The sequence below is a fragment of the Petaurus breviceps genome, unplaced genomic scaffold, assembly GCF_028583685.1.
Source record: "Petaurus breviceps papuanus isolate PSGF00001 unplaced genomic scaffold, PetGlider_PUasm1.0 91041, whole genome shotgun sequence".
NCBI lineage: Eukaryota > Metazoa > Chordata > Mammalia > Diprotodontia > Petauridae > Petaurus > Petaurus breviceps.
Window position 1 is genome coordinate 36562870 of NW_027187400.1, and position 24691 is coordinate 36587560.

General features: G+C 43.4%; 1 protein-coding gene across 1 annotated transcript in view; it reads left to right on the forward strand.

Moving 5' to 3' along the window:
- Positions 1-65: 65 nt before the first annotated feature.
- MORN1 (MORN repeat containing 1) overlaps positions 66-24691 on the forward strand; it is a 49856-nt gene continuing 25230 nt past the window's right edge. The window contains exons 1-6 of the mRNA XM_069078368.1: positions 66-319; positions 8969-9040; positions 10281-10379; positions 11516-11626; positions 15852-15942; positions 17242-17329. Of these exons, the coding sequence (XP_068934469.1) occupies positions 244-319; positions 8969-9040; positions 10281-10379; positions 11516-11626; positions 15852-15942; positions 17242-17329 (537 nt within the window). The 5' untranslated portion in view covers positions 66-243. The remainder of the gene's footprint in view (positions 320-8968; positions 9041-10280; positions 10380-11515; positions 11627-15851; positions 15943-17241; positions 17330-24691) is intronic.

Here is a 24691-nt window from a genome sequence, read left to right on the forward strand (position 1 = left end):
CGCGGCCGACGAGAATTGGGGAAAGAGGAAGAGGGAGTCAGGGGCGGTCCGCACAGGCGCACTGCGCTGGCTGGGAGATTGGGTTTTTTTCTTCTCTCCTCCTCTCCCTCCGAACCCCACTCCCACCTCCCCGCCTCTTCTTCGAGGTCATAGCCCGAGATGGAGGCGTAAGCCACGCCCCTAGCAACCAGATGCCCAATAGAAGAAGGGCTGCGGTTGCTAAGGCAAACTGTAGCCGTCAAGATGGACTCGGAGGGCAAGGTGCCTGAAGATTCCCGCTCGCCTTACCAGGGCTCGATTCGGAGGATGGTGCGGGACGGTAACGGCTGTGTGGGGGAGGCCCCTGGGATCCCGGCGGAGGAAGGGTGGATTTGGGCCTGACGGACGGACAGGCAGACAAATTGTGACCCGAGACCCCTCCCCCATGGCCTCCAGATCCCTCCCCTTCATGGTCCCCAGCCACCTCTCTCAGAGCCCCCAAACCTTACCGCTGTAGCCCCCAGATCCCTCCTTCAGAGCCCCCAAGCCCTACCCCTTTAGCCCCCAGACCCCTCAAATATAAAGTCCTCCTTGGGACGTAGAGAACAGTTCTCCACGTGGACCCTTCCTAAGTTTCCAGTTTCTTCTGCGTTACTTCACTCCTCAAACTCAGTGATCCAGTGACACCGGCCCATTTTCTGGTGGTGTTCCATCTCTCCGCTCAGCATCTCTGCCCTGACTGTCCTCTGCATGCTTGAAACTGCCCCCCTCCCCCTTCAAGATGAAACAAATCCCTCTTTGTGCAGGATCCTTTTACCAGTCTCTCCCCCCCTTGCCCAGCTGCTAGTGCCTACCCTCCAGGATTACCTTCTCTGTGTTGTGTGTGTGCTTAAGCTACCTAGCCGCCTCCCCAATTAGACTGTGAGGGCAGCAGAGAGTGTGCTTAATCAGAGCTTGCTGCCTAGCAATGACTTATCAGTTTATGTCAGTTAGCCAGCCTGCCTTAATTCGCCTTTAGGAACGGGTGTTGACTAAGGGAGCATAATAACTGAAGCCAGTGTTAAACATTGCACTCAAGCTGGGGACACTCTCTCCCACAAAAGAGTCCTGGGGAGAGTGGGCTCAGATTCAGAGCAGGAGTAACTCATGGCTCCTGGAAGTCCTTTTCTTCCCTTCGTGGTACACTTACAAAGCTTCCCATCCACACGGTGTGGCTTTCTCCTGGATTGCCAGTAGAATCTGAAGCTGCCCTTTCTCAATAGGTCTAATAGTGTGTCCTCTGCTTCCAATGGAAACATTGCTGTTCCAAAGTCCTCAAATCTAACCTTTCAAAATTCACAAGGTTGGGGGAGGCCAGGTGATGGAGCCACCGGCCCTGGAGTCAGGAGGACCTGAGTTCAAATTTGGCCTCAGACACTTAACACTTACTAGCTGTGTGACCTTGGGCAAGTCACTTAACCCCAATTGCCCTGCCCTCCAAAAAGCAAAAAAAAAAAAAAAAGCACCTTAAATTTAATAATTCATTGTAAATTTGTGGGAGGTTTTCCTGAACTGAAATTTTGATGATGCAATATTATGTCATGTAAACGTATAGTATCATATTGTAAACAAGTCATTGCACAAACATATTCCTGCTGATGCATGCTGGGCTTCCTGACAATGTTCGACAAGTTCACCTGCCAAAACTTGCTTGTTAAGACCTGTCAGCGACTTGACCACTGATGGGTTATAACTTGCATTTTGGGAAATAATGTAATCACTACAACTTTAGCTGTTACACAAAAGATGAAGCATATACAAATGGTTTTTCAAAATCCTCTTCTCTTCTTTCCTTATGCTTCTGTGAGGACAAGCAAGGTGGGATTTTTGTTGCTTTTCTTTTGGAGTTCAGTTTCCCAGGCTTATGCTAAATTGTGAACATCTGAAGGATTAATCTCCTTTGAACCCTGGTAATCCACAGCTGTAGCACATTAGGTGCTGAAGCATGAGAGCTTTCATACCTTTAGGCACTGAGCCAATCAGGTGCCAAGAAAAACTGCACATATATATATATATATATATATATATATATATATATATATATAGAGAGAGAGAGAGAGAGAGAGAGAGAGAGAGAGAGAGAGAGAGAGAGAGAGAGAGAGAGAGAGAGAGAGGGAGCATTGAGAGGGTGAGTGTGAAGAAGAAAAAGAGAAGAAGGAAATGGCACATGAAGAGAGAAGATGGAGATGAAGAAGAAAATGAGCATTGAGAAGACTAGTGGTGGTGGGCACACCAGCAACAGCAGAGACTCACTGAAGGAGCCTCTCAGTTGTGAAAGTGAATTTATCATGGAGCCTCTGGGCTTTGCAAATGAAATGAGATGGGGCTTGGCAATGTGTGTAAATGTTGTTGTTGCCCTGTTAAGCTTTGTTTTCCCAGAGCCAGAAGCTGGGGGCAGGAACCCCTGGACCTACTGTGCCTAGACTCAGGCAGGAGCAGGGAGAGCTTGGAGTGAAGCAGTCCCTTCCCCATGAGCTGAGACATGGAGCAAGAGGGGAGAGCTGGCTGCTTGTGAACCCAGGCAGGAGCCAGGAGCTGTCAGCCCATGGACCTGCAAGAGAGGGGGAACCCCAGGACTTGGCCCTGAGTTCAGATGGAGGCTTTGCAGCAAGGCAGGAACAGTGAGAGTGCCTTCCTGACATGCTCCCAAGAGATGGTTTGGGACTCACGGGGTGGAGTTGTCTATGGTGGGAGTGGGGAGGTGGCATAACCCCCAGAGACTCAGAACTTGGAAGCTGGATGCTAGAGCAGTGTTAGGACTTGGACTCTGGCTCATCTGAGAGTGCCAGGTGGGAAGCCTGCAATGGCAGAGTGGAAAGGACACACTCCCAAGGAGACTTTTAGGATTTGGACATTCTGTTTGATTGAAGGGATTGTAATCTATTTTGACCTAGGGGTGGAATGTGTTGTATTTTCTGCTACCCCTGGGGATATGTTGTACTAGGGAAGACCCTGGCCTGGGATCCCCTGATTGTATAAGATATAATGAATGTGATGATATATACTGTGTGCCATGTTACATACTGAGTGTTACGTTATATACTTCATGGCCACCTTGGTAATACGTTGTTATGCATTGTAAATGCTTTGGTTTCCTGAATAAGGCTCAGTTCTGAATAAATAGAGCACTTTTTACACTGTGCCATTCGATCTTTAAAATATCTCATATCACATTGGTGTTACAGCTTCCACCACCCCCATATTTTTATTCAGTACCCCTCGAACTGCACCCAAGGCTACTATAGCCCCACATCATTCCAGTGCCCCTCCAGGGGGCAGTGTCATCCATTTTAGGAGTCTATGAACAATATTAAGTCAGAAAAAAAAAACCCTACCAAACTCTGTCAGATACAGTGATAAATATTAGTATCATATTGTCAAAAACCAAAGGACAAAAAAAGACTTTTTTTGTTAATAATCATTCATCTATTCCCTCCCCTCCAAAGTAAAATGCACTTTGTAAGGTGATTTGTTAAGAAGTATGTGTTGTGTCAAAACAAAATGTGGCTAGGCCTGGGTCTCATCTTCCTTTCCACCCTTGGAGGCCTTATACTCAGTTTTTTTCTTTTTCACATTTTCTTTTTTTATCCTTATGACCTTGACACACATGAACATTTAAAAATGCAAAGGATAGATAAGACAAAAGAGGATTCCATATAAAGTTGCAAATCTCTATTAGGTGTAGATTGTTTCTTTTTAAAAAGTATACAGTTTGGTTCTGGCTTTGTTTGTTTTTTTAAATTCTGAACTTAAACACCAAAGAGGGGGAAAAACATTTCCATGAATATAGCAAGACACAAAAAGAAAATCCTGCATGAAATCATTGCTCTCCATTTCATACCACTTGCTTAAAAATCATGTTGTTATAATGTTACAATACAATAATAATTATGTTATAATTGATATTATATCAATATTATGTAATATAACAATATCATATATTATATTATTTCAATGCAACATAATATACAATAATTATATCACAATATATTCTGTAATGTGACAATTAATATACACATTATCATAAGTATACATAATTATGATAAATTGAACATACCACTTTCAGAATGGTTTTGCTTTTGTTTATGAATATGTCACAATGACCCTCTTTTTTTTTTGCCATCGTTATTGCTAACTCCAACCCCCCTCCACTCCACCTCCCCCATTAAAAACCAAGAGGAAGAATAAAGGAAAAAAACCTTGTAATAGAACCAAGCAAAATGAACCCACATGGTAGCCATGTCCAAAAATAGATCTCTTTCTGTATCTGATTTCCATCGCCTCTTAGTGCACGGATAACAAGGTTTATCATCGGTTTTCTGGAGAGGATGTTTGTCATTGCATTGATTACAGTCCTTAAGTCTTACAAAGTTATTTTTATTTCCTATTTTGATAACCCAGGTATAAATTGTTTTTCTCTGCATCAGTTCAAACTACCCAAGAGTCTCTGAAATTGTCTCATTTGTCAAATCTTATGGCAGAATACTCTTTCCATTCTATTATTCCAACAATTTGTTTAGCCATTTCCCTGTTGTCCATGAGACAATCTAAGGGACCCTATTAAATTCTAATTCTTTGCTTTTCTCCTCTTCCCCAACCCACTCCTGACCTCTCCCCTTTCAATTCCCATTTTGAAACCAGGAAGCTTACTTTGCTTATGACTCTTCTTTTTCCAACATTATCCTCCCTCTTATTCCCACTCTTCCGCTCTTCCCCCAACTCTCCTTGTTACCTTTTTAACTTGGATGTTCTTCATGTCAATAGTTTTTGATAGTGGGTATCTTATTTTTTCAATCTTTTGATTTTGTTTTAATATTTCTTGCTGTCATGTGCAATCATTGGTGTTCTGCTTGGTATATTCGAGATTCCAGGGAGACCATTTCTTGAGGAAGGTTTACACTTTTTCTTATAAGCTATTTATTTTCCTTCCAGTTCTTTTTACCAGAGTTATTTCATGTTAAATCTCTTCTTCATTACTACTAGGTATTCATGAAGTTCTTGTGTAAAAACCACTTTTTTTCCCCTGTGAGTTTCTGTTTTAAAATGTTATGTAGTTACTCTCTCCTTTTGGAGGAGCTTAGATTTACAACAATGTTTTCATTGATTTACTTCTCTCTCTGGCTTCAGTTCTGGAATTGAGACTTTGTGCCAGGCCTAGGATCTGCCCCTGTTACACTTTTGGGTGAAGTGGGCACAGTGATGCAAGCTGGTAAATGCTTAAAAACCAGCACTCTGAAAAAAATGTGTGGATGACACACTTTTAAGCTGAACATTTTCTTGAAGTCTAGAGCAGGAGTTGGCAAACTTATTAGCCTGTGGGCCAAATCCAACCTACCATTTGTTTTGTATGACCTATGAGCTAAAAATGTTTTTTATATTTTAAATGGTTGAAAAATCAAAAGAAGAATATTTCATGACACATAAAAATTACACGACATTCCGATTTCACTGTGAGCTTAGTCATGTTCCTGTTGTCTGTGGCTGCTTTCCATGCTACAGTGACCACATTCAGTAGGATGGATGGCAGGGTGATACTTTCTTCACCTCCCCACATTGTGCACACATTACAACTTACAGTGACACTATTATCATTTGCCAACATTTTGGGTGTCATACGTACTGTGACATTTTATTATTTTTTTTTATTCCCTGTACAATTCTATCATGTCCAAAGAAGAAAAGAAGAAAAAATTCTTTCATTGCAATTTTTTTTGAGCTCAGGACCAAGATCGAAATTTTTCTGAAAACAGAAGGCCTACCATGAACCACTGTCATCAACCACTGAATGACTTTGGAAATTAGTTTTTTTTTTTTATTGCTAACTGGATAATGTTTCTTAATTCAACCAAAAATTACAAGACAAAACAGCCCTTCTATGCAAAACTTACATCAATCCAAGATAGCTAATGTTTGAGTTGGAAGTGATGTCATGCTGCTTCATCTGCTTTCTGTGCAGTCAGAGGCAAGAATAAGAGCTCCATTCCCACTCAAACTTGCAGTGTCAGGACTCTATTGGGAGTCCCAAAGAAAGCCACACCATTTCATTAAGTGCATCATGAATGGAAGAAAGCCATGTGTAAACCCCCTTCCCTGAGTTTGAACCCACTCTCCCCAGGACTCTGAGTAGCCTTGTGGGAGAGTGTCCCCAGCTTGAGTGCAAAGTTCGACACCAGCTGCAGTTCTTATTATGCTCTCTTAGTCAATACCCATTCGTAAAGGCTACTCAAGTGTGGTTGGGTAATTAACACCAATTGAGAGTCATTGGAGGGAAGCATGTTGTTGGGATCTCATAAGCTTAAGAAATTTGTCCTATTCCTAATCCCTTCAAGACAATACACCTGTTAGGAATAGGAACCTCATGTAGGGATCCACATGGGGTACAGCACTAAAAAACCATGTCTCACCTTTTAGAGTTACCTCTAGGATCCTGAGGGGCAATCTAGCAAGCTCCCCTCGGAGGGGACCGAGATTGCCACTGTGAATGGGGGTTTGGAAAGTAGCCCTAGAGCCTGAGCTATACTTTTCTTTCTTTTATTCATCCTTTTCATGAACTCTCTCTTCCCTTTCAAACCTCCCCACTCCAGAAATCAAATCCCTCCTTTGTAACAAACAAGGGAAGGTGACTGTAACTGAACAATCTTACCCTGGCTGTGTCTGAAGCTATATGTCTCCTTTATCCCTATACTATACCTCCCTGCCAAGAAGTGGGAAGCTTTGTTTCTAGTTGTTTGCTATAACCAGTAGTATTTCTAGAAGCATTTCTGTACATCTTATTCCTTTCATTGTGTCTTTCATCTCTTTGGGTATATGCCTTAATAGCAGTATAGCTAGGTCAGATGGGTAGTCATAGTGTAGAGACTTTTCAGCTACAGTTCTAATTTGCTTTCCAGAGTTGTTCGACCACTTCACAGCAATACAAACAGTGCATTAGCATGCCTGTCCTCTCACAGATCCTCTAACAAGTCATCATTTTCCATTTTTGTTACCTATTCTAATTGAAGGGACAAGGCAGAACCTCTGAATTGTTTTAATTTACAAGAAATTTAGCTTCTCCTATTGTTAGTGATTTGGAATATGTTTTTATATGGTCATTGAAGGCATTAAATATTTGAAAATGTAAAAACAGAGATAGCCCACCCTAGAGAAGCAGCTTTGGTAGCTTCCTGCCACAGCCCCCCAATGCTTTCCTCCTTCCAGATACTTAATTTGACAAATATTTGCATGTAATTGATTCTGGGGGAGGGAGAAACAATATGATTTGACAGCTGCCTGGATATGAATTGGGTGAAGGAAGGTGAAAAGTCTAATCTAAGTCTGCAAAGCTGGAAGACTTGAAGGATGGTGCTGAAACAGACATATAGTAAAATTCATTAGAATGGGGGTCAAGGACACTGGGGGTAGGGGATTCCAGGGATTAGGGAAGAGGAGTTGGTCAGAGGAAGATAATGAATTGTGTTTTAGACATATTGAATTTGAGATGCCTATGGGACAGCCAGTGTGAAGTGTCCACTAGAAAGGTGACAGTGTGGGGAGTGGAGCTCAGGAGAGAGACTAGGGCTTGTTCGGTTTTTCAGTCATATCCAGTTCTTTGTGACTCCATTTGGGGGTCATTTCTTGGCAAAGATACTGTAATGGTTTCCCATTTCCTTCTCCAGTTCATTTTACAGATGAGGAAACTGAGGCAAACAGGGTTAAGTGACTTGCCCAGGGTCACACAGCTAGGAAGTATCCAAGGCCATAATAGGTACTTAAATTCTTATTGCTCCATTAGGTAGAAGAGCCCAGAGTGGAGTCCAAGTTTCTGGGGGGAAGAAGAGGAGAGGAAGACTGGGATGGAAGCAGTGTGATTTGGAGCTGGTATTTGAGATTGGGAGGGAGAGGAAGTTAGGGGGCTTCAGGCCTGGAGTTAGGAAGACTCAACTTTGTGAATTCAAATGTGACCACAGAAACTTATAGCTAGTAAGTGACCTTATCCACGTTTGCCTGAGTTTGTTGTTCAGTCATGCCCTACCTCTCCTGACCCCATTTTGGGTTTTCTTGGCAAAGACATTGGAATGACTTGCCATTTTCTTCTCTAGCTCATTTTACAGATGAGGAAACAGAGGCAAACAGGGTGAAGAGACTTGCCCAGGGTCATACAGCTGGGAAGTGTATGAGGCCAGATTTGAACTCAAGAAGATAAGTCTTCCTGACCCTAGGCTGGGTGCTCTGTGTGCCATGGTGCCACCTCGCTGCCCAAGACTAGGGCACGTAGGGCTTAATGTATGAGTCTGGTAGATATAGGCTAGAGATGGTGATTGAACCTGTAGGAACTGATGGCATTATCTAAAAAGCTTGTAAAGGGCAAAAGTAAGAGATCCAGTACAGGACTTTGGGGGTGTGCCCACACATCATATGAACCGCCAGAGGAGATCTGAGAGGGAGCAGGCAGGTAGGACGAGAATCGAGATTTATTTCAATTCCATACCTATTTGCTAAGCACCATTTATGTGCTTGGCCGACAATTAAATGGGAAAAGACAACACCTTAAAGAATGCTGGAAGGGGAGAAGGGACTCCAGGGTGCGGGACATCTTCCATAGAGCTGAAACCAGGCAGACATAGAGAGGGCGGGTGGAGTGAGCTGCAAGTCCAGGCTCTGACCTCTGCAAAGGAAAGCTTTGGGAGGAGTTTAGCCCTGCAGCAGGGAGGGGAAGGAGGCTGCCAGAAGGAGGTATCCAAGGCTGGAGTGGCTGCACAGTGATGAGATTGGACACGATCTGTGTACCCTGGGAGGGGCAGAGTCGAGAAAGGAAATACAATTAATAGAGTGTAAACTCAAGGGCAAGGACCAAGTGCCCTTCTGGGACTTCGGATCCCCAGCCTGGGCACAGTGCCTGGCACACCCTAAGTATGTGATAGATGCTCAATGAACTGAATGGAAATACATCTGGTCTCTCTTCTGTCTTCAGGTTATGGGCACTATCTATACCAAAACACTTTCTTTCGATACGAAGGAGAATGGAAAGATGGGAAGAAACATGGTAAGAACAAGAGATACAGCCATTGTCAGCTGAGAATGAAAACTGCTTCATAGTCTTATAAAAATGAGGGGAAAAAAAAAAAGCTTTTACAAGGGTGTCCCTAAAGTCTGGACACATAGGAAATCTCCTTAAGTATGCATATTTTCAAGAAGTGAAATTTTCAACATTTTACTTAATTAGCATAAATGAGACTTCATAGAAGGACATAGGAGACACATAGGAAATCTCATTAATTAATTAAATTAATCTCATCAATATGAAAAAATAGTCCCCAGTAGCTAATGAAAGCTTTTATTCCATATGAAATTGTCACGGCTAAAATTTTTGCTAATTAAATAAAATATTGTTCAAAATTTCATTCATTTCATTTCTTGAAAATATGCATAGTTAATGAGATTTCCTATGTGTCCAGACTTTAGGGACACCCTGTAGAATGTTGTCTTAATGTTCTAAAATGATCGCCATTTCTGGGCTTTGTAGCCATTCCCTCAAATGGTAGTCCAGGAAGCTGGAAAATGAGAGACTTGGATGCAAGAGTCCATAGGAGATATTCACAGGATGTTTAGTAATTGGCATTCTTTTCGATGAACTGGACCTACGTTGTGTCCTTTCCAAGATTGTGTAGAATATCACCATTTCTGCTCAGTTTCAATTTGACTGTCTTGTACCACAGTTTGTTTTCTCAAAGCTTTACCTGGATGAAGGACTTTTTAAAAAAAATCATTTTTTCTTCACTCATTCTGTAATATTACTGCGGCGACTGAACAGGTTTTCATTTTAACCTCATACTAATAGAGATAACAATTATCAAATGTATATTCTGAGGGCATTTCTAGAAGGACTCCCGAGGTTCTTGAAGAATCCTAAGCTAAATAGTAATTGCATTTTAATGCCTTTATCACCATCATACACATTTGCTGAGACACAATGATATCAAAATACTTAGTAATATTTTGGTTAGCATTGTGGAAGTATCTGGGCTGCTGTGTTCTCTGCAGATTGCTCTGTGTCCCAGTGACTTTCAAAGGTCACATGGTGACTTTGCGTTGTGGGCCCAGATAAAAGAACCAATGAATCTTGCGGCCAAGTTCCTAGCTTTCAAGTCTGAGTATTTATCATTATAGGTAAAAGGTTTTCATATTTTACTAAACTGGAATTTGAATTATAGTGATATATATGAATCACTTTGCAAACCTTAAAAATTCTAAATAATTATGAACTATTATTGTCATTTCATTAGGTCATGGAAAATTATTATTTAAGGATGGAAGTTACTATGAAGGCGAATTTGTAAATGGTGAGATCATAGGAAGGGGACAGCGTTACTGGGCATCATCAGGTCAGCTTTCGTTGGAATGTGTTGTTTTTTCTAATTCTCATAAAACATCTGTATTGTCAGTGGATCCCCAGCTTTTGAAGGGCCCAGAAAGGGTTTCTATCTGTAACTTGAGATGAAAGATTATCTGAGCACCTGTATTGTACAAGGAACCCCATGCATACAGTGGTGAAAATCCTTGAGAAGTTCAGTCAATACTCTATGAACTAAGACTGTTGAGATTCTCACATACTGTTTAATTCCATTCAGCTCAACAAGACTCTACTGATTATCTTCAGATACGAGAGGTTATATAGCCCTGTTGGTGAATCAGATTTTCCTAACTCACTTTGTGGTAAGGCAAAAGAATAGTTAACTATTCTTTCTTCCCCCCACCCCTTTTCTTTGAAGTTATTAAAGACACATTTCATCTATAGGGAAGTGAGGGAGAAAGAATAGAAAGCTTAAATAGCATCAGCTTTATATCATAATCAGGAACATTAGCTCTGCACAATTAGGAACCTAACATAAAATGGGTTTTCAGGGTTGTCAGGATTTGCTGGGTTTAATAAAAAAAAAAAACTCTTAAAGAATTTGGTACAAACTCTCACAAGAGCATCCTGATGCTGATTTCTGTTCCCTAGCAAATACAGAGCAGATCAGGTATTCTGTGACTGATTTGGACCCATACTATGCCTTCAGGAAGAGAGTAGTCCATCTATAGACACACTTCACATTTCTAGGCACAGGAATAGAAAAGAAAAATTAACACACACACACACACGCACACACTAAGGGAAACACAACATTGTAGTACTTCCTACACTAACCATGAAAGGGACCAGAAACATTTCTTTGAATCTTAGAACTAACATTTTTTAAGGGCCTTTAGTTTTCCCAACCTCAGGGATCGTGGATTATGATTCATTAATTTTAAAATAAAGACCTAATGACCCTGTTCTCCCATTCATTACACAGAGTAGGTAATAATAATAATAAAAAAAGATATCAGTGATTCATTCCAACAGCACAATGTTGGCCACTATTTATCTAAAGGCAGGAATCTCATTGGTGTAGCATCTGGACATTAAAAAAAACAGAAGAAAAACCATTGATGAATCTGAAAATCCCTCTTTCCTTTCTCTTTTATCTGATTCCAGGAAACACCTATTCTGGGCAGTTTATTTTAGGTGAACTTCAAGGGCAAGGAATAATGAAGTACAAAGATGGAGGAAAATATGAAGGGGAATTTTCCCACGGAGTGAGAGAAGGTATGTTTTTTTTGTTTAAGCATAATTACCCATTATTTATAGTTGTCTAGAAGATGCTCATTGCCAAATATAGCCTCGAGTAAACGTTTTGATATCCTCCATCCCCAAAGATTTCTGAGTATTTTGACCAAATCTGGTCAGGTCACAGCTGTCTCTGGATAACTTCATCAGGCATGGCTTGCACGTTCAGACTTTGGAAACACAGAGAAACGAATTGGAGTCTTTTCCTAACTCAATATCCATGAGACAGTTTGGATAAGTCTCACCTCTAGTGATGGCCAAAGCCATAGGAATGGATCTTAGGCTGATTCAGCCTCCATCTAGAGACAGTATAAGCTCACTCCCAAATGCTTGCTTATATTGACTTTCTGGATAAATAGGAGGCGGTGAATGAATGTATGAGAATCTTTCCATTGTTTTGTTTATTTTCCATTTTTCGGTTTGTGCCTAGGGTTTTGTCAATATGGGGGGGGTCTCCTGATGTGGAGAAGCCCTCCACACATGCAGACTGGCCACTCCTCTGTGTCCTGGGATGCTGAGAAGTGAAGTGACTTGCCCATAGTTGTATAGCCATATGTGTGAGGCAGATGTGAACCCAAGTCTTTGTGATTCCAAGGCTGGTCCTCTATCTATAATGACATTTCACCTATCATCCCTTCCATAGCTCTTGTAAATCCAAGCACTTTTTATTTTAAAAACAAATCTGATTGTCACCTTAAGTATCCTTTGCTCAGATCAAGTTTTTTTTTAAAGTATATTCTTTGCAAAAAGATTCAATTTTTCAACTTCTCTCCCAACAGTTAACAATATGTCCATATATTCTATTCCCTCCCATACCTTTGTGTTTATTCTGAAAGTCACCTACCCCAATGAGCCCTACACAGTTTGTTGAATTTCCAGTGACCACATTCTGGTAAAACTTTCAAAACTTCCCCTCCTGATAGGTTATAGGCTGAAGATATAACATAACCAAATGTAGGAGAGAAGGCTTGTTCATTGCGAAGGACTCTGAAAGAAACTCTGGATGTCACAACAATGACAATCTTTTTTTTTTGCTTTTTAGAGGGCAATTGGGGTTAAGTGACTTGCCCAAGGTCATGTGGCTAGTTTTTGTGTTAAGTGTCTGAGGCCAAGTTTGAACTCAGGTCCTCCTGACTCCAGGGCCGGTGCTCTATTCACTGTTCCACCTAGCTGCCCCTACAATAACATTCTTAATAATAATTTACAAAAATACAGGTTCCAGTTAAGGGTCTCTGACTGACAGGCAACGATGACTTATTTTTCTTTACTGAAGTAGTCCAGTGCTGCCCTTATTTTTCTTTTAGCCTTTCCTAGCTCTGAGTCTTCTTGGCCCGCCCATCTGCAGTGGACACTCTATCACTCTAGGCTTCCATGACACTGCCCTCTCCTGGGTCTCCTCCCATCCGTCCAACGGATCCTTCTTAGTCTTTGCTGCTGGTTCTTTGTCCAGGTCAGTCTAGTTACTGGTGGGAGTCCCCCAAGGCTCTGTGCTGGGCCTTCTTCTCTGTACTCTCTTGACTGGGAATCTCACCAGTTCTCATGGGCTCCATTCTTATCTCTATCCAGATGATTCATAGACAGATAGATAAATATCATTATTTATATAATATAAATCTTGATATAATCACATATATTACTATATATTTTGCTATCTATATCTATAGATCTATAGATCAAGATATATAGATGATCTGTATAGACATATCTATCTATAAAGATATATACACATTTCAAGAGAGAGCAGATTTTATATATGTATATACATGTATGTACATACATACATATACACACACACATATATATATATATATAAAATCTCTCTCTCTCTCTCTAGGTGCTCTCCTGAGCTACAGTTCCACAATACCAATAACTTGAACATCTTGAGCTCTTGAACTGAATGTCCTATACATGTCTCTAACTCAAAATGTCCAAAACAAAACTCATTTTCTTTCCCCCTATGTCCTCTTCTCTTCATAATTTCCCTGAAATTGTCACAGGTGGCACCAACCAGCCAGTTATCAAGACTCACAACCTTATTGTGTATCTATCTGATACAGTGGCTAGAGCTCTGGGCTTGACATCAGGAAGACCTGAGTTCAAATGTAATCTCAGAGATTTACTGGCTTTGTGACCTCGGGCAACTCACTTAGCTCCCTTAGCCTCATTTTCCTCATCTGAAAAATGGGTATAATAATAGTACCTACCTTCCAGAGTTGTGGTGAGGCTCAAATGAGACAATATTTGTAAAATGCTTTGCAAATCTTAGCGCACTAGATAAATTCTGTTACTGTTGTTGTTATTCTCAGTTCCTTATTCTCACTACACATGGCTAACCAGTTGCTAAATATCCTCATTTCTGCCTTTGCATCTCTTGTATAGATTCCACCCTGACTCCCTAGTCCTGTCTCTACTCAGACAACCACAGCCCTGGTTCACACTCTTATCATCCCTCACCCAGACTATTAGATTAGCCTTCTCCCTGGTCTCCTGGCCTTCTATCTCTGCCCACTCTGGTTTATCCTCCATTCAGCTGATTTTTCTAAAGCATGATCTGACTATCTCACTGCCCCTCCTCCATGAGCCTCAGTGGCTCCCTGTTACCTCCAGGATCAAAAACCAGCTCCTCTGCTTGACCTTGAAAGCTCTTCACCATTTGGCCCCTTTCTCCCTTTCCAGCCTCCTTCTCCTGGTTTCTCCCTCATGCAGTCTACCTCCCAGCAGTACCAGCCTCGTTGCTGTCCCAGAGTAGGCCCTCCAGTGGTTCCTTGTGCACAATCTACCATCTTCAGTTTCTCCACCTTTGCAGTACCTTTTCCTCACCCCTGGAATGTCCTCTCTCCTCACCTCGGCCTCAGCTTCCCGTCTCCTTCAAGACCCTGCTGAAATCCTACCTTCTATACCAGGACTCTCCCCACATGCTAATGCTTTCCACTCCAAGTTGCCTTTTGTTTACTCTGCATATAGCTTATATGCACTTAATTATTTACGTATGATATCCTTCATTAAAACACTAGCTCTTTGAGAGCTGGGAGGTAAGGATATGTGAATCTAGTCTAGACATCTCCATATGTAGATATCTTTCTATATCACCATCTCTCTGTGTCTCTCTCTGTCTCTGTCTCTGTCTCTGTCTCTCTGTCTCTGTTTCTCTCTGTCTCTGTCTCTCTGTCTCTCTCTCTGTCTTTCTTCATATCCCCAGCTTCACAGCACAGTACTGTGCACACAATAAGTGCTTAATAAATGTTTAGTAACTGACTGACTGAATTTGCTCATTATTTACATCTGGAGATAGGTGTTGATATCTTCCAACACAGAAGAGAAAAGAAGAAAAACTCCCCTTGTAACTCACTAGGACCCATGTCCTGTGATCTGACCCCTGCGGTCTAATTCCAGTGCACAAAGACCCCAATATCCCAGCCATTGGGTAGTCCCTCCATCGCCCCTGCAGACCAGTCCCATGTTCCATTCCGTTAACTTATACCTCCAAGTGATTACCTGTTTTTCAAAGATGCCAAGTTAAATCCAAATGTTTCTTTATAACTTTCAGCTATTTAACAGCTGATTCAAGCTAAAATTATTACAGATTCTGAGATTTAAGAAATCACAGATAAATCCTCAAATTATAAAGTCACAGAATGTTCAGTGGCACCTTCTTTTTACAGACAGAAAAGTGAGTACAGTAGGAGAGTGGCTCTATACTTCATAAAATTTCCTCAAGTGGACTCAGGTCCCGACTCCTCATACAAAGTGCTAGAATGGTACTTTGGTTATTGTTACCGAAAGGCCCCCACCCCACCCCAAAAACCATGATTTTGATAGTTTTGGTTAAAAGTTAATCCAACTACCTACAGTGCTTCAGTTTTTAATTTTGTCAGAAAGGAGTAATGACAATGGAAATATTCCCATGGCATTTCTGGACTTTTCAGAACCACCTGACAGCAGCAAAAAACTTTGATGAAACCATATTCTCTGGGGATTTGTGCTGGGTGAAAACCCATTAAATGGACCATCCAAAACTAAAGCATCCCTGTCCTTACTGTAAAGTGAAGCTTTCTTCTGTAGCTAAAAAAAAAAAAAAACAAAACCAAAAACGAAAACGAAAACCCCATCTTGGCTAGAACTAACAGATTTTTTATCATAGCCATAAGGCATGATTTTTTTTGTTGTTGTGTGTATGGAATTTAATTTTTTTTCTTTTCTTTAGGGCATGGCTCCCTCATTGATAAAAATGGACAAATTTACCAAGGCTCATTTCATGAAAATAAAAAGCACGGTGTGGGACAGATGATCTTCAAGTAAGTCTGATTGATTCATGATCCATAAGAAAATTGTTCATCTCCTTATGAAATAGTGTGTCAAGTCCAAAGAGATGAGAAACGAATCTGGGCCCAAATTCACAAAGCCTAGGCTTCCTCTTTTGCATTTTCCCTATACCTATACTCCCCTATACCTAATGGATTCTTTGAACACTTTAGACATATTTTGTAATTGATAGAATTTAGACATGTGTGTGTGTGAGCTTGTGTGTGTTTAGAATCATATATCTTGAAGAATGCTGATATGTAAAAAAAACCCACTTTTAGCCATAGTTTTGACTCCTTTTCCATAACATTCATTAAAATACATTTTAAAAAACTGCTTGCTTCTTTGTTAAAATTAGTCATCACTATAAGAAAAAAAACATATAACCTTAAAAAAAAAAAACCTCTCTTGCCTCCTCCCACCCTCCCCAAACCTTGCAACCTTATCCTAGAGTATCTATCTTGGTAATAGTCTCAAGATCACTCAATATCTGTGTAGATTATACAGGGAAAGCTTGTAAGCAATTTGAAAGATGACATTCTCTGGCAATATATAGGCTTTCTCCTTTCAGAAGCAAGGCATAATGTTATATGTTTTAAACATATTTAAAACAAATTCTTAAGGCAGATTCTCATATGCAAAATTCTGCTTGTGGCATCCTTATATGCAGTAAAAGCTAGCTAATCAACTGAAAAATATGGAACCACCTTTTCTTTTTTATTCTTCTCCATTCCTTTTATTGGAGCTTGCCAACACCATACCTTTTCAACAGAATAAAACAGTCTGCATTGATGGAAATGAAGACTGTTGGTGACCTCCCAACAGTGAGGGAAATATTGCTCTTTCCTGTGCTGTGAGCAGGCCTATCCCAGCCTTTGTCTGAAGATTCACAGCCTTTCGTGTGAATGACTTAACAGCAAGGTTATCGGGACTTTTCCTTTTTGTGGGCCTTCCAAAATCAGGGACGAGGCAAAAGGTAGGATTTCATAAAGAACCATCTGTGCGGTATCTATTTTTGCTTCCGTCGCTGGTGGAAAAGTCTTGAACACTAGTCACAGGAATCAATCTGAATCACTCCCTGTCAGCTGGTCTCCCGCTTCCCAAGGAGAGTGCCAAAATCTTGTTGTGAGTCCCATCAGCTCGTCTTCTCTAGGATTCCATTTTCGTGAGGGAGCCATTTGCCACCCAACAGCAGGTGCCTAGGTGGAAAGGCCTGGGCCAGCAGAACGTTCTGTCTGACCAACTGGTCAGCCTCTTGCCTCCAGCCTGATTCCCCTCTTTCTGTGATTTAGCAATGGCGATAAATATGAAGGAGACTGGGTTCTGGACCAGCGACAGGGGAACGGGGTGCTGCACTATGCTGACGGATCGACTTACAAGGTATCTGGGAAGCCTGCTCAGGGACATCACGTGAGGGGCCCCTCCAGGGAGGGAAGGGCCACGTCCCAGCAGATTTCAGTATGGCAGTGGATCTGTGTGACCTTGGGCTAGTGTTTTCCCTGCTGCCGTCCTCCGTTCCTTTACCTGCCAATTTAAGGGTTGAATGAGGTCCCCCATCCATCTGTAGTTCTGTGTGGCCCGTGAGCCGGCTCATCAGGACTGTGAGCCGTCTACTCTAGGAAAGCAAAGAATGCCGCCTGAACAGAACGTCCACTAGGGCGGTCTTTCCGCATTCATCCCACCATCCCACAGTAACAATAGGGCACTCTTGAGTCTTTGCTACACAAATTCATTTAATGGCAAGTGCAGTACTTCCCCATCATTTCAAGGAGGAACTCTTGCTGCTGACTCGAAGCAGTTACACTTGGGTAAAATGATGGTAGAGTTTTACAACATGCAACGTCTTCAGGGCGCTTCACCGGCCCCAGAGAGGGACATTATCTCATGGCCCCAGTACAGTCTGCCTTCCGATTGTTTCTTTAGTAGATACAAATTGGCTTATTTTCTCAACCCCGGATCAGAGGCCACAGTGGAAGGAAGCCACAAGGTGAAACCCTTGCTAGGTTTATGTGAGAATGAGAATTTGCTTTCGCTGGCTCCCTTCCACATACAGAGAAGTGACTAATGGAGAGGTTTCCTCCCTGCAAAGAGGGTAGGTACATCACGGTGCCCTTCAGACCTGGAGCTACTGGGCGCATACTGGAGAAAGGAAATTCGGGCAGTGGGAATGATACTGCCCTTAGACTAAGCACGGTGTGCGCCCGGGAAGCCTGTCTTGATCACGGATGCAGTATTTCATTGAGGTAAGCAGGAAGACTGGCAGAAGTGAGATTTCAGGCACAGGTTTTGGCCCTCCCCCGGCGTCCGGGGAGCACACGAACTGTCGCCTCTCATTGCCCAAGAATGCCATCCATGCGTGCATCCAGGAAGTAGAAAGCTGCTCCTGCTGGCTATCTATCTGTTAACATGTCTGCCGTGCTTCAGGCCCCAGAACACCACACTGGGGCGATTTTCAAGTGCTTTATTCTCCATCCCCAGGAAAAGCAAATGGCCGTGAAAATAACAAAATGCTTTGCCAACAGCAAGTGACCTTCCAGTGACTTATGCCCCTTATCAGCCTGAACCTTGCTGCTCTTCTGCATAGGGCTAAGCCACGTCCCCACAGGATCATGGGAAGGCGCAGGACGCTTGGCCACCTGGCTCGTCCGCAGGTGTCGGGCTCTCTGTCTGCCCCATGACTGGGAGCGGCAAGCAGGGAGCCAGGGCATGTGGGCATCTCCTCCTTCTGGGTGCCTAGGGCAGGACCAGAGCCCCCCTCGCTTTACACAGGGAAGGGGGTCCACCTGGTAGGACAGCAGAGTCCCTGAGACAAGGATTATGGGCACGCTGATATCAGGGAAAGGAACCACATTTCTAGTTTCTTGTGAACCACTACCAAGTGGTGCTGGACCGTAGTTGGAGCGGGCCTCCTGCTGGCGCTGGCGGCTCATCTCCGCTAGGTGGCGCCCTCACACTGGGGTAGGGCCCCCTGCCTTGGAGTGAGATGCTCGCTTCTCCCTTTGGGGTAGTAAATGTTTAGAACTATACTTAAATTTACAATTTAAATGTGCTCAGAAGTGGGGGAATACGTTCAATGGGAACATGTCACCCAATTTGGGCTCCAAACAATGCTCTGCTGATTTATTAAGCATTCAAATGGAAACTCACAGATTTATGAAATGTGCAGAAAATAAATTTCAATACAAACATGCTCTCAGCATTCCGCTCACACAGGCGATCCGAGGGAGCGCGCTGCGGTGTCAGAAAGTAATGAGCGAGGAAATTCACGGGGAAGTTTGCTATCACGGTTTAACTGCGTGTGCTGTCTTCCCTCCAATGCCTCATCCTGCCACCGGGCACACACCCCCAGTCCATAACCCCGTCGGTCTGCCCGACAGAAGCCAGCTGAGCGCGGCACCGCGTTTGGAATCCCTGCGTTTGTTAAATCGGTGTTTTCTACTTATGGGTCCCATATAGACTGAATCACGTTTCTTCACAGTTCTAAAAGCTTGGTGCTCCTTGGCGTGTTCAGGACAGGCTTTGTAAGAGTGGCCCTCTCACCCTCTCTGCCCACAGCGCGTTTCTCCTGCATTTTATATCGTTTGGCAGTTTCTGAGACTTCCCCTCCGATGTCTGTCGGAAGCTGTGATCAGTAACCGAGTGTTACGGCGCCAAGGCCGGAGGAGAGGAGATGCCACTGGCCAGCAGATGCGTCCCAAGGCGCATCCACGTTCATTCAGCAGCAGAGGGGTGAGGCAGGCCCTTCAGCCCACGTGCCCGCACGAATTCCCAGGAGCCCCACTGGCTGTGCGGATCATCAGGAAGTTACTGAAAGTGAGCCCTTTCACTGGGAGCAGCCAGTCAGGCCTCCGGACCGTACCCTGAAAGATGAAAGGTGTCCTGGCTGTCCACGACGGTCCTCAGGGCGAAGCAGAGCAAGGAGGGAGTGCGGTGGGCGAGGATGGTTTTCTTTTTTCACATATTTAGAGCTGGAAGGGCCCTAGCCAGTCCAATCTCTTACAGATGAGGAAAATGAGCCCCAGATATGTGAGCTTCCTTTCCCAAGTTGACACAGGAGAGCTTTAAGGCTGCGCGCACACGCACACACACACACACACACACACACACACACACACACACTCTCTCTCTCTAATTTAAAAAACTGATGATTGACTGGATTGATATTTTTCCCCAGACTTCTAGTAGAGTCATCTTGATGTAGTGGCTAGAGAGTTGGCTTCAGAGTCAGTAAGGCTTGGGTTGAGTCTTGCCTTGGACACAGAGGGGCTGTGTGACTCTTGATAAGTCACTACACTAGAGTCTGAGATGTAGAACAGATTAAAAGTGGGGCCAGCTCGGTGGCACAGTGAATAGAGCACTGACCCTGGAGTCAGGAGGACCTGAGTTCAAATTTGGCCTCAGACACTTAACACTTACTAGCCATATGACCTTGGGCAAGTCACAACCCCAATTGCCCTGCCTTCCCCTCTCCAAAAAGCAACAAAACAAAACAAAACAAAAAAAAACCCACAACAAAACCCAAAGAACAGATTCAAAGGGAGTTTACCAAGCTGATGAAGCCACAGGTCTGGTCCCAAACCAAAAACCAAGGGATCTGCCTGAATCAGCCTTTTGTTTTCCCTTCAGCTGAGAAGCTTAACAGGAGATCTGTTGGCAGCCAGAGGGAAGGCATACGGGCAGATTTTACTTCTAGACTGATGCAACAAGCAGAATGGGACGGGACCCATCCAGACTTCTATGTCCAGATGTAGGGGGCTACTTTTAGAAGGGACATTGACAAGCTGGAGCAACTTCTGGGAAGGATAACTGAGGAGATGAGGGCCCTCAGGTCGGCCCTCCCAGCAGCACCATGTGGAGGAATGAGGGATGTTTAGCCCAGAAAGGGAAAGACTTGGCCAGGGCACGAGAATTGTCTTCCAGTCTTTGAAGGAGACTCAGGCTATGGCCTCTGCAAGGGTCAACTCATTAAGGAATGGAGAAATGACTACAGGATAAAGCCTCTCCACGAACAATACTCTGTTGGACTCCTGAGAGTCTTTTCTCCCTGGGAAGATGATCAGGACCAGGGGAAAGCACCCAAGACAGCTAACTGGACAGCTTAACTGAGGACCAGCATCGTGGGGCATATGTGTGAACCTAGGAGGAGTGTTTGAGGAATCCTGCACCTCTGTGGTGATGCTGGGTTAGTGTGTCTGCACTCCCCGCCATTTCCATCAGCTTGCCCTTATTTTTAGACCTTCATGGTGTCAGGATGATGGGGATAGTTCCTTCTTGTGTCTCAGTCTTTAACATGTGGGTGACTTGTGCTCTCTCTGTCGAAGCCTAGGGTGCTCCTTTGGCTTTTTCCCCGGTGGGCTCAGATCCTCTGCCCTCTTGCCTTGGCTGCTTCTCACTGAGGGAATGGCCCATGGGGAAAGAGAATAGACTGGTACATGTTGGCCCCACAGGACAAAGCGAGTAGGGGTGGGGAAGGAAGAATGATAAGGAAACAGATTTTTGACTCCAGAAGAAAGAACCCTCCTAACACTTAGAGCTGAACAACAATGAATGGGACACGTAACCTCACTGGATGTATTGATATATTTGTAGACGTGTCTTTACTACCTCATAACTTGGAGGTAATCTCAGAGGGAAGGCACTGACTAAAGTGGAATTGGGAAAGACATGTACAGGAAGTGGAAGGGAGGGTTTTGCTTGGGACTTAAAGAAGCCAGGGAGGTCAGCAGTCAGAGCAGAAAAGGGAGAACTTTCCAGGCATGGGGGACAGCCAGAGAGAATGCCCAGAGCCCGGAGATGGAGAGTCTTGTTTGAGGAATGACCACAAGATCATGTCACTGGATCTGAAGAGTATGTGTTGGGGAGTAAGGTATAAGAAGACTGGAAAGGAAGGGGCTGGGTTATGCAGAATGTCAAAACATTTTGTATTTGTTTCTGGAGGCCATAGGGAGTCACTGGAGTTTATTGAGTGGGGGGGTGTGTGGGGTGGTGACATGGTTGGACCTATGCTTTAGGAAAACCACTTTGGTGGCTGAGTAGAGAATGGATTGGAGTGGGGAGAGACTTGAGTCAAGCAGACCCCCACCCTAGCAGCTATTGCAGTAGTCCAGGTGTGAGAGGTTGAGGGTATGCACCAGGGTGGGGGCAGGGTCTGAGGAGAGAAGGGGGAGTATTGGAGAGATGCTGCAAAGGTGAAATCAACAGGCCTTGGGGACTGATTGAAGATGGGGGATGGGAGATATCGAGGACGACTTCCCAGTGTGTAAAATGGTAACAACAATACTTCTGTTACCTACATCCGAGGTAACATGCATTTCTAGGAAGGCACTTTGCAAACCTTAGAGAGGATACCAATTTAAATGACGAGAAGTGATTTGTTTTGGCTCATCTCATTTCTCTTCCAAAGCTACGCCCTGACAAGGATGGTGTAGAGAGGAAGCACTTCTGTGGCCGTTTCACGGCACATGACCCTCTCATTAGGGTCATAACAGCTCTTCTCATAGAGGTGGCTCAGCATAGTGGGAAAATCCCTGGGATCAAGCCATGTTCAAATCCCACCCCACCTCTGCCTGTTAGGTGGGCAAGGGTCTCAACCCCTTGGAGCCTCAGTTTTCTTGTCTGTAAGATGGAAACAATAATAATACCTGAGGTTCCTATTCCAGCAGCTTGTTGTGCTGTTCAAATGTGATTACACTTAGTAATTCTTAAGGAGACACGGAAAACCAGCTACTGTTATTTTGACTTCTTAACAGCATTTCAGAGGCAGTAGGAGATTACTTTGTGAAGGGAGAATTAACAGGAGAGACCCTCCTTTGCTCATTAAATTTGAAATGAGAAGACTTTGATGGTATCTTGCCATCGTCTCACTGGCCTAAATGGACGGATTCAGTATCGGTCAACTCTTTTCTGCTTTCCAATAGCTATGATCACTTGCTGACCCCTTACTTTGATATCACTATTTATCCAACATCCATGTTAGCCCAGCTTCACTTATACCATATGTAAATCCTGCCCTGGGCACTTTAACTGGGAAAGCTGATAATGGCAAGAAACCGAAATTTTCTGATCCAACTGAAATGTATCTTCTGCTTTGGTACATTTATTTCTGAAGGAATAACAGAAAAGTGAATTTTTCCATGACTGTTTTTCATTTTTTTCCCATTCCCTTTAAACCCTTCAGCTCAGACTTAGGATTTTATTGCCCACTTTAGAGTTATCATTTGGCCACATCTTTCTGCCCATCTATGGTATAAACCACAGGCTGAGGAGTAAGCTTTCTTACAGCCAGAACTGCAATGTTTTTTGTTTGTTTTTTGTTTTCTGCAGCATCCTTAAAAGATGCGACTGCAGTCAGAATGGAGACCGATGGCAACATGGCCCATCTCCATACATAAGGTCATAGGACAGAACATAGGACGTGTTAACAGTATGCATTCACATTTTCTGAAAATTTTCCTAGTTAAAAATCATCTGAGAGCAAGGTATCTGGGCCAGATTATTTTAGTGCTGCTCCCCACTGCAGGATGTCCGTGCTCAACCATGGAGGTCCACTTGAATGTCTCTTGTGTCTTGCAGAACCAGTCCAGGGCACTGTGGACTCCATTGCCCAACATCCCTTAGACAAGGTTTCTCGTGATATGTCACTGGTTCAGTTTGGTTTCAGGAAAAAGGTTGTACAGGCAAATTTCTACATATTTTCTTTGATCAGAAAAAGAAAATTAGGAAACCCGGTGGGTTTGATGTTTTTTTCCTTAGCTGCCCAAAAACTTGCAGCCAAATGCAGCATCCAGTCCTCCCATCAGTCCCTCTCTCTCCCTGGTAGCAGCTCCTCAATATGCTGCCTTCGGAGTCTCTGATCTGTTTTGGATCCCTAATTATTCAGTTTTGCATTTTGCTTAATCCTATAAACTGTCTCCAAACCTTTGGATATTGGCAAGGCATAAAGCCTTGATGAATAAGTACAAATATAAGGCAGGTCCCTTGACTGGAAATTCCAAGACGGCCTCGTTTGAACAGTGCTCAGCTCCCTACGTGGCCCTGCCGCCGAGACTCCACGGACGCTATGAAGGTTATATTTGATTTAAGCACATGAATAAATATCTGTACACAGTTGAGATTAGGAGAAAGCCTGATGGCATGTCAATGGAGCTGCCGTGTTATTTAATGAACTCAAACATTTGTTTTCACATAGAAATGTTGCCTACCTGTTCTTCCTTTTCTCCAGCTTCCTCTGGCAGTTGTGCAGGGCCCAGGAAGCAGATGCTGTGTTCCGGTCTGTCCCCGTAGCTGCTGCTTTGTCTGTTTTGGCTGGCTTTAGTTTGTCTTCTTTCCCAGAGGAAGGCCTGCTGTTTGGTACACCTGTTAGCGGCATTAAACAGGTGGCTAGCCGGATGGGCTTTTCCACCTGCAACATTGTCCCTTAGAATCAACTTGAGTTTCATTGCCTGCTTATTTGAAGCAATACAGCCCCAAAGTGGTTTTATGGATGTTTTCCTTTTAGTGGGCATAGATGGAAAAGTAATACTGAGCTGGTCTCTTCTATCCCCAACGTCTTGGAGGATCGGTACATCATAATTCTGGGAAGTAGAGAGTTGAGATCACAGCTAATAATACAATACCCTAAGTTGGGTAGGTTTTATTCCTTCCTTCCTTCTTTCCTTCTTTCCTTCCTTCCTTCCTTCCTTTCTTCCTTCCTTCCTTCCTTCCTTCCTTCCTTCCTTCCTTCCTTCCTTCCTTCCTTCCTTC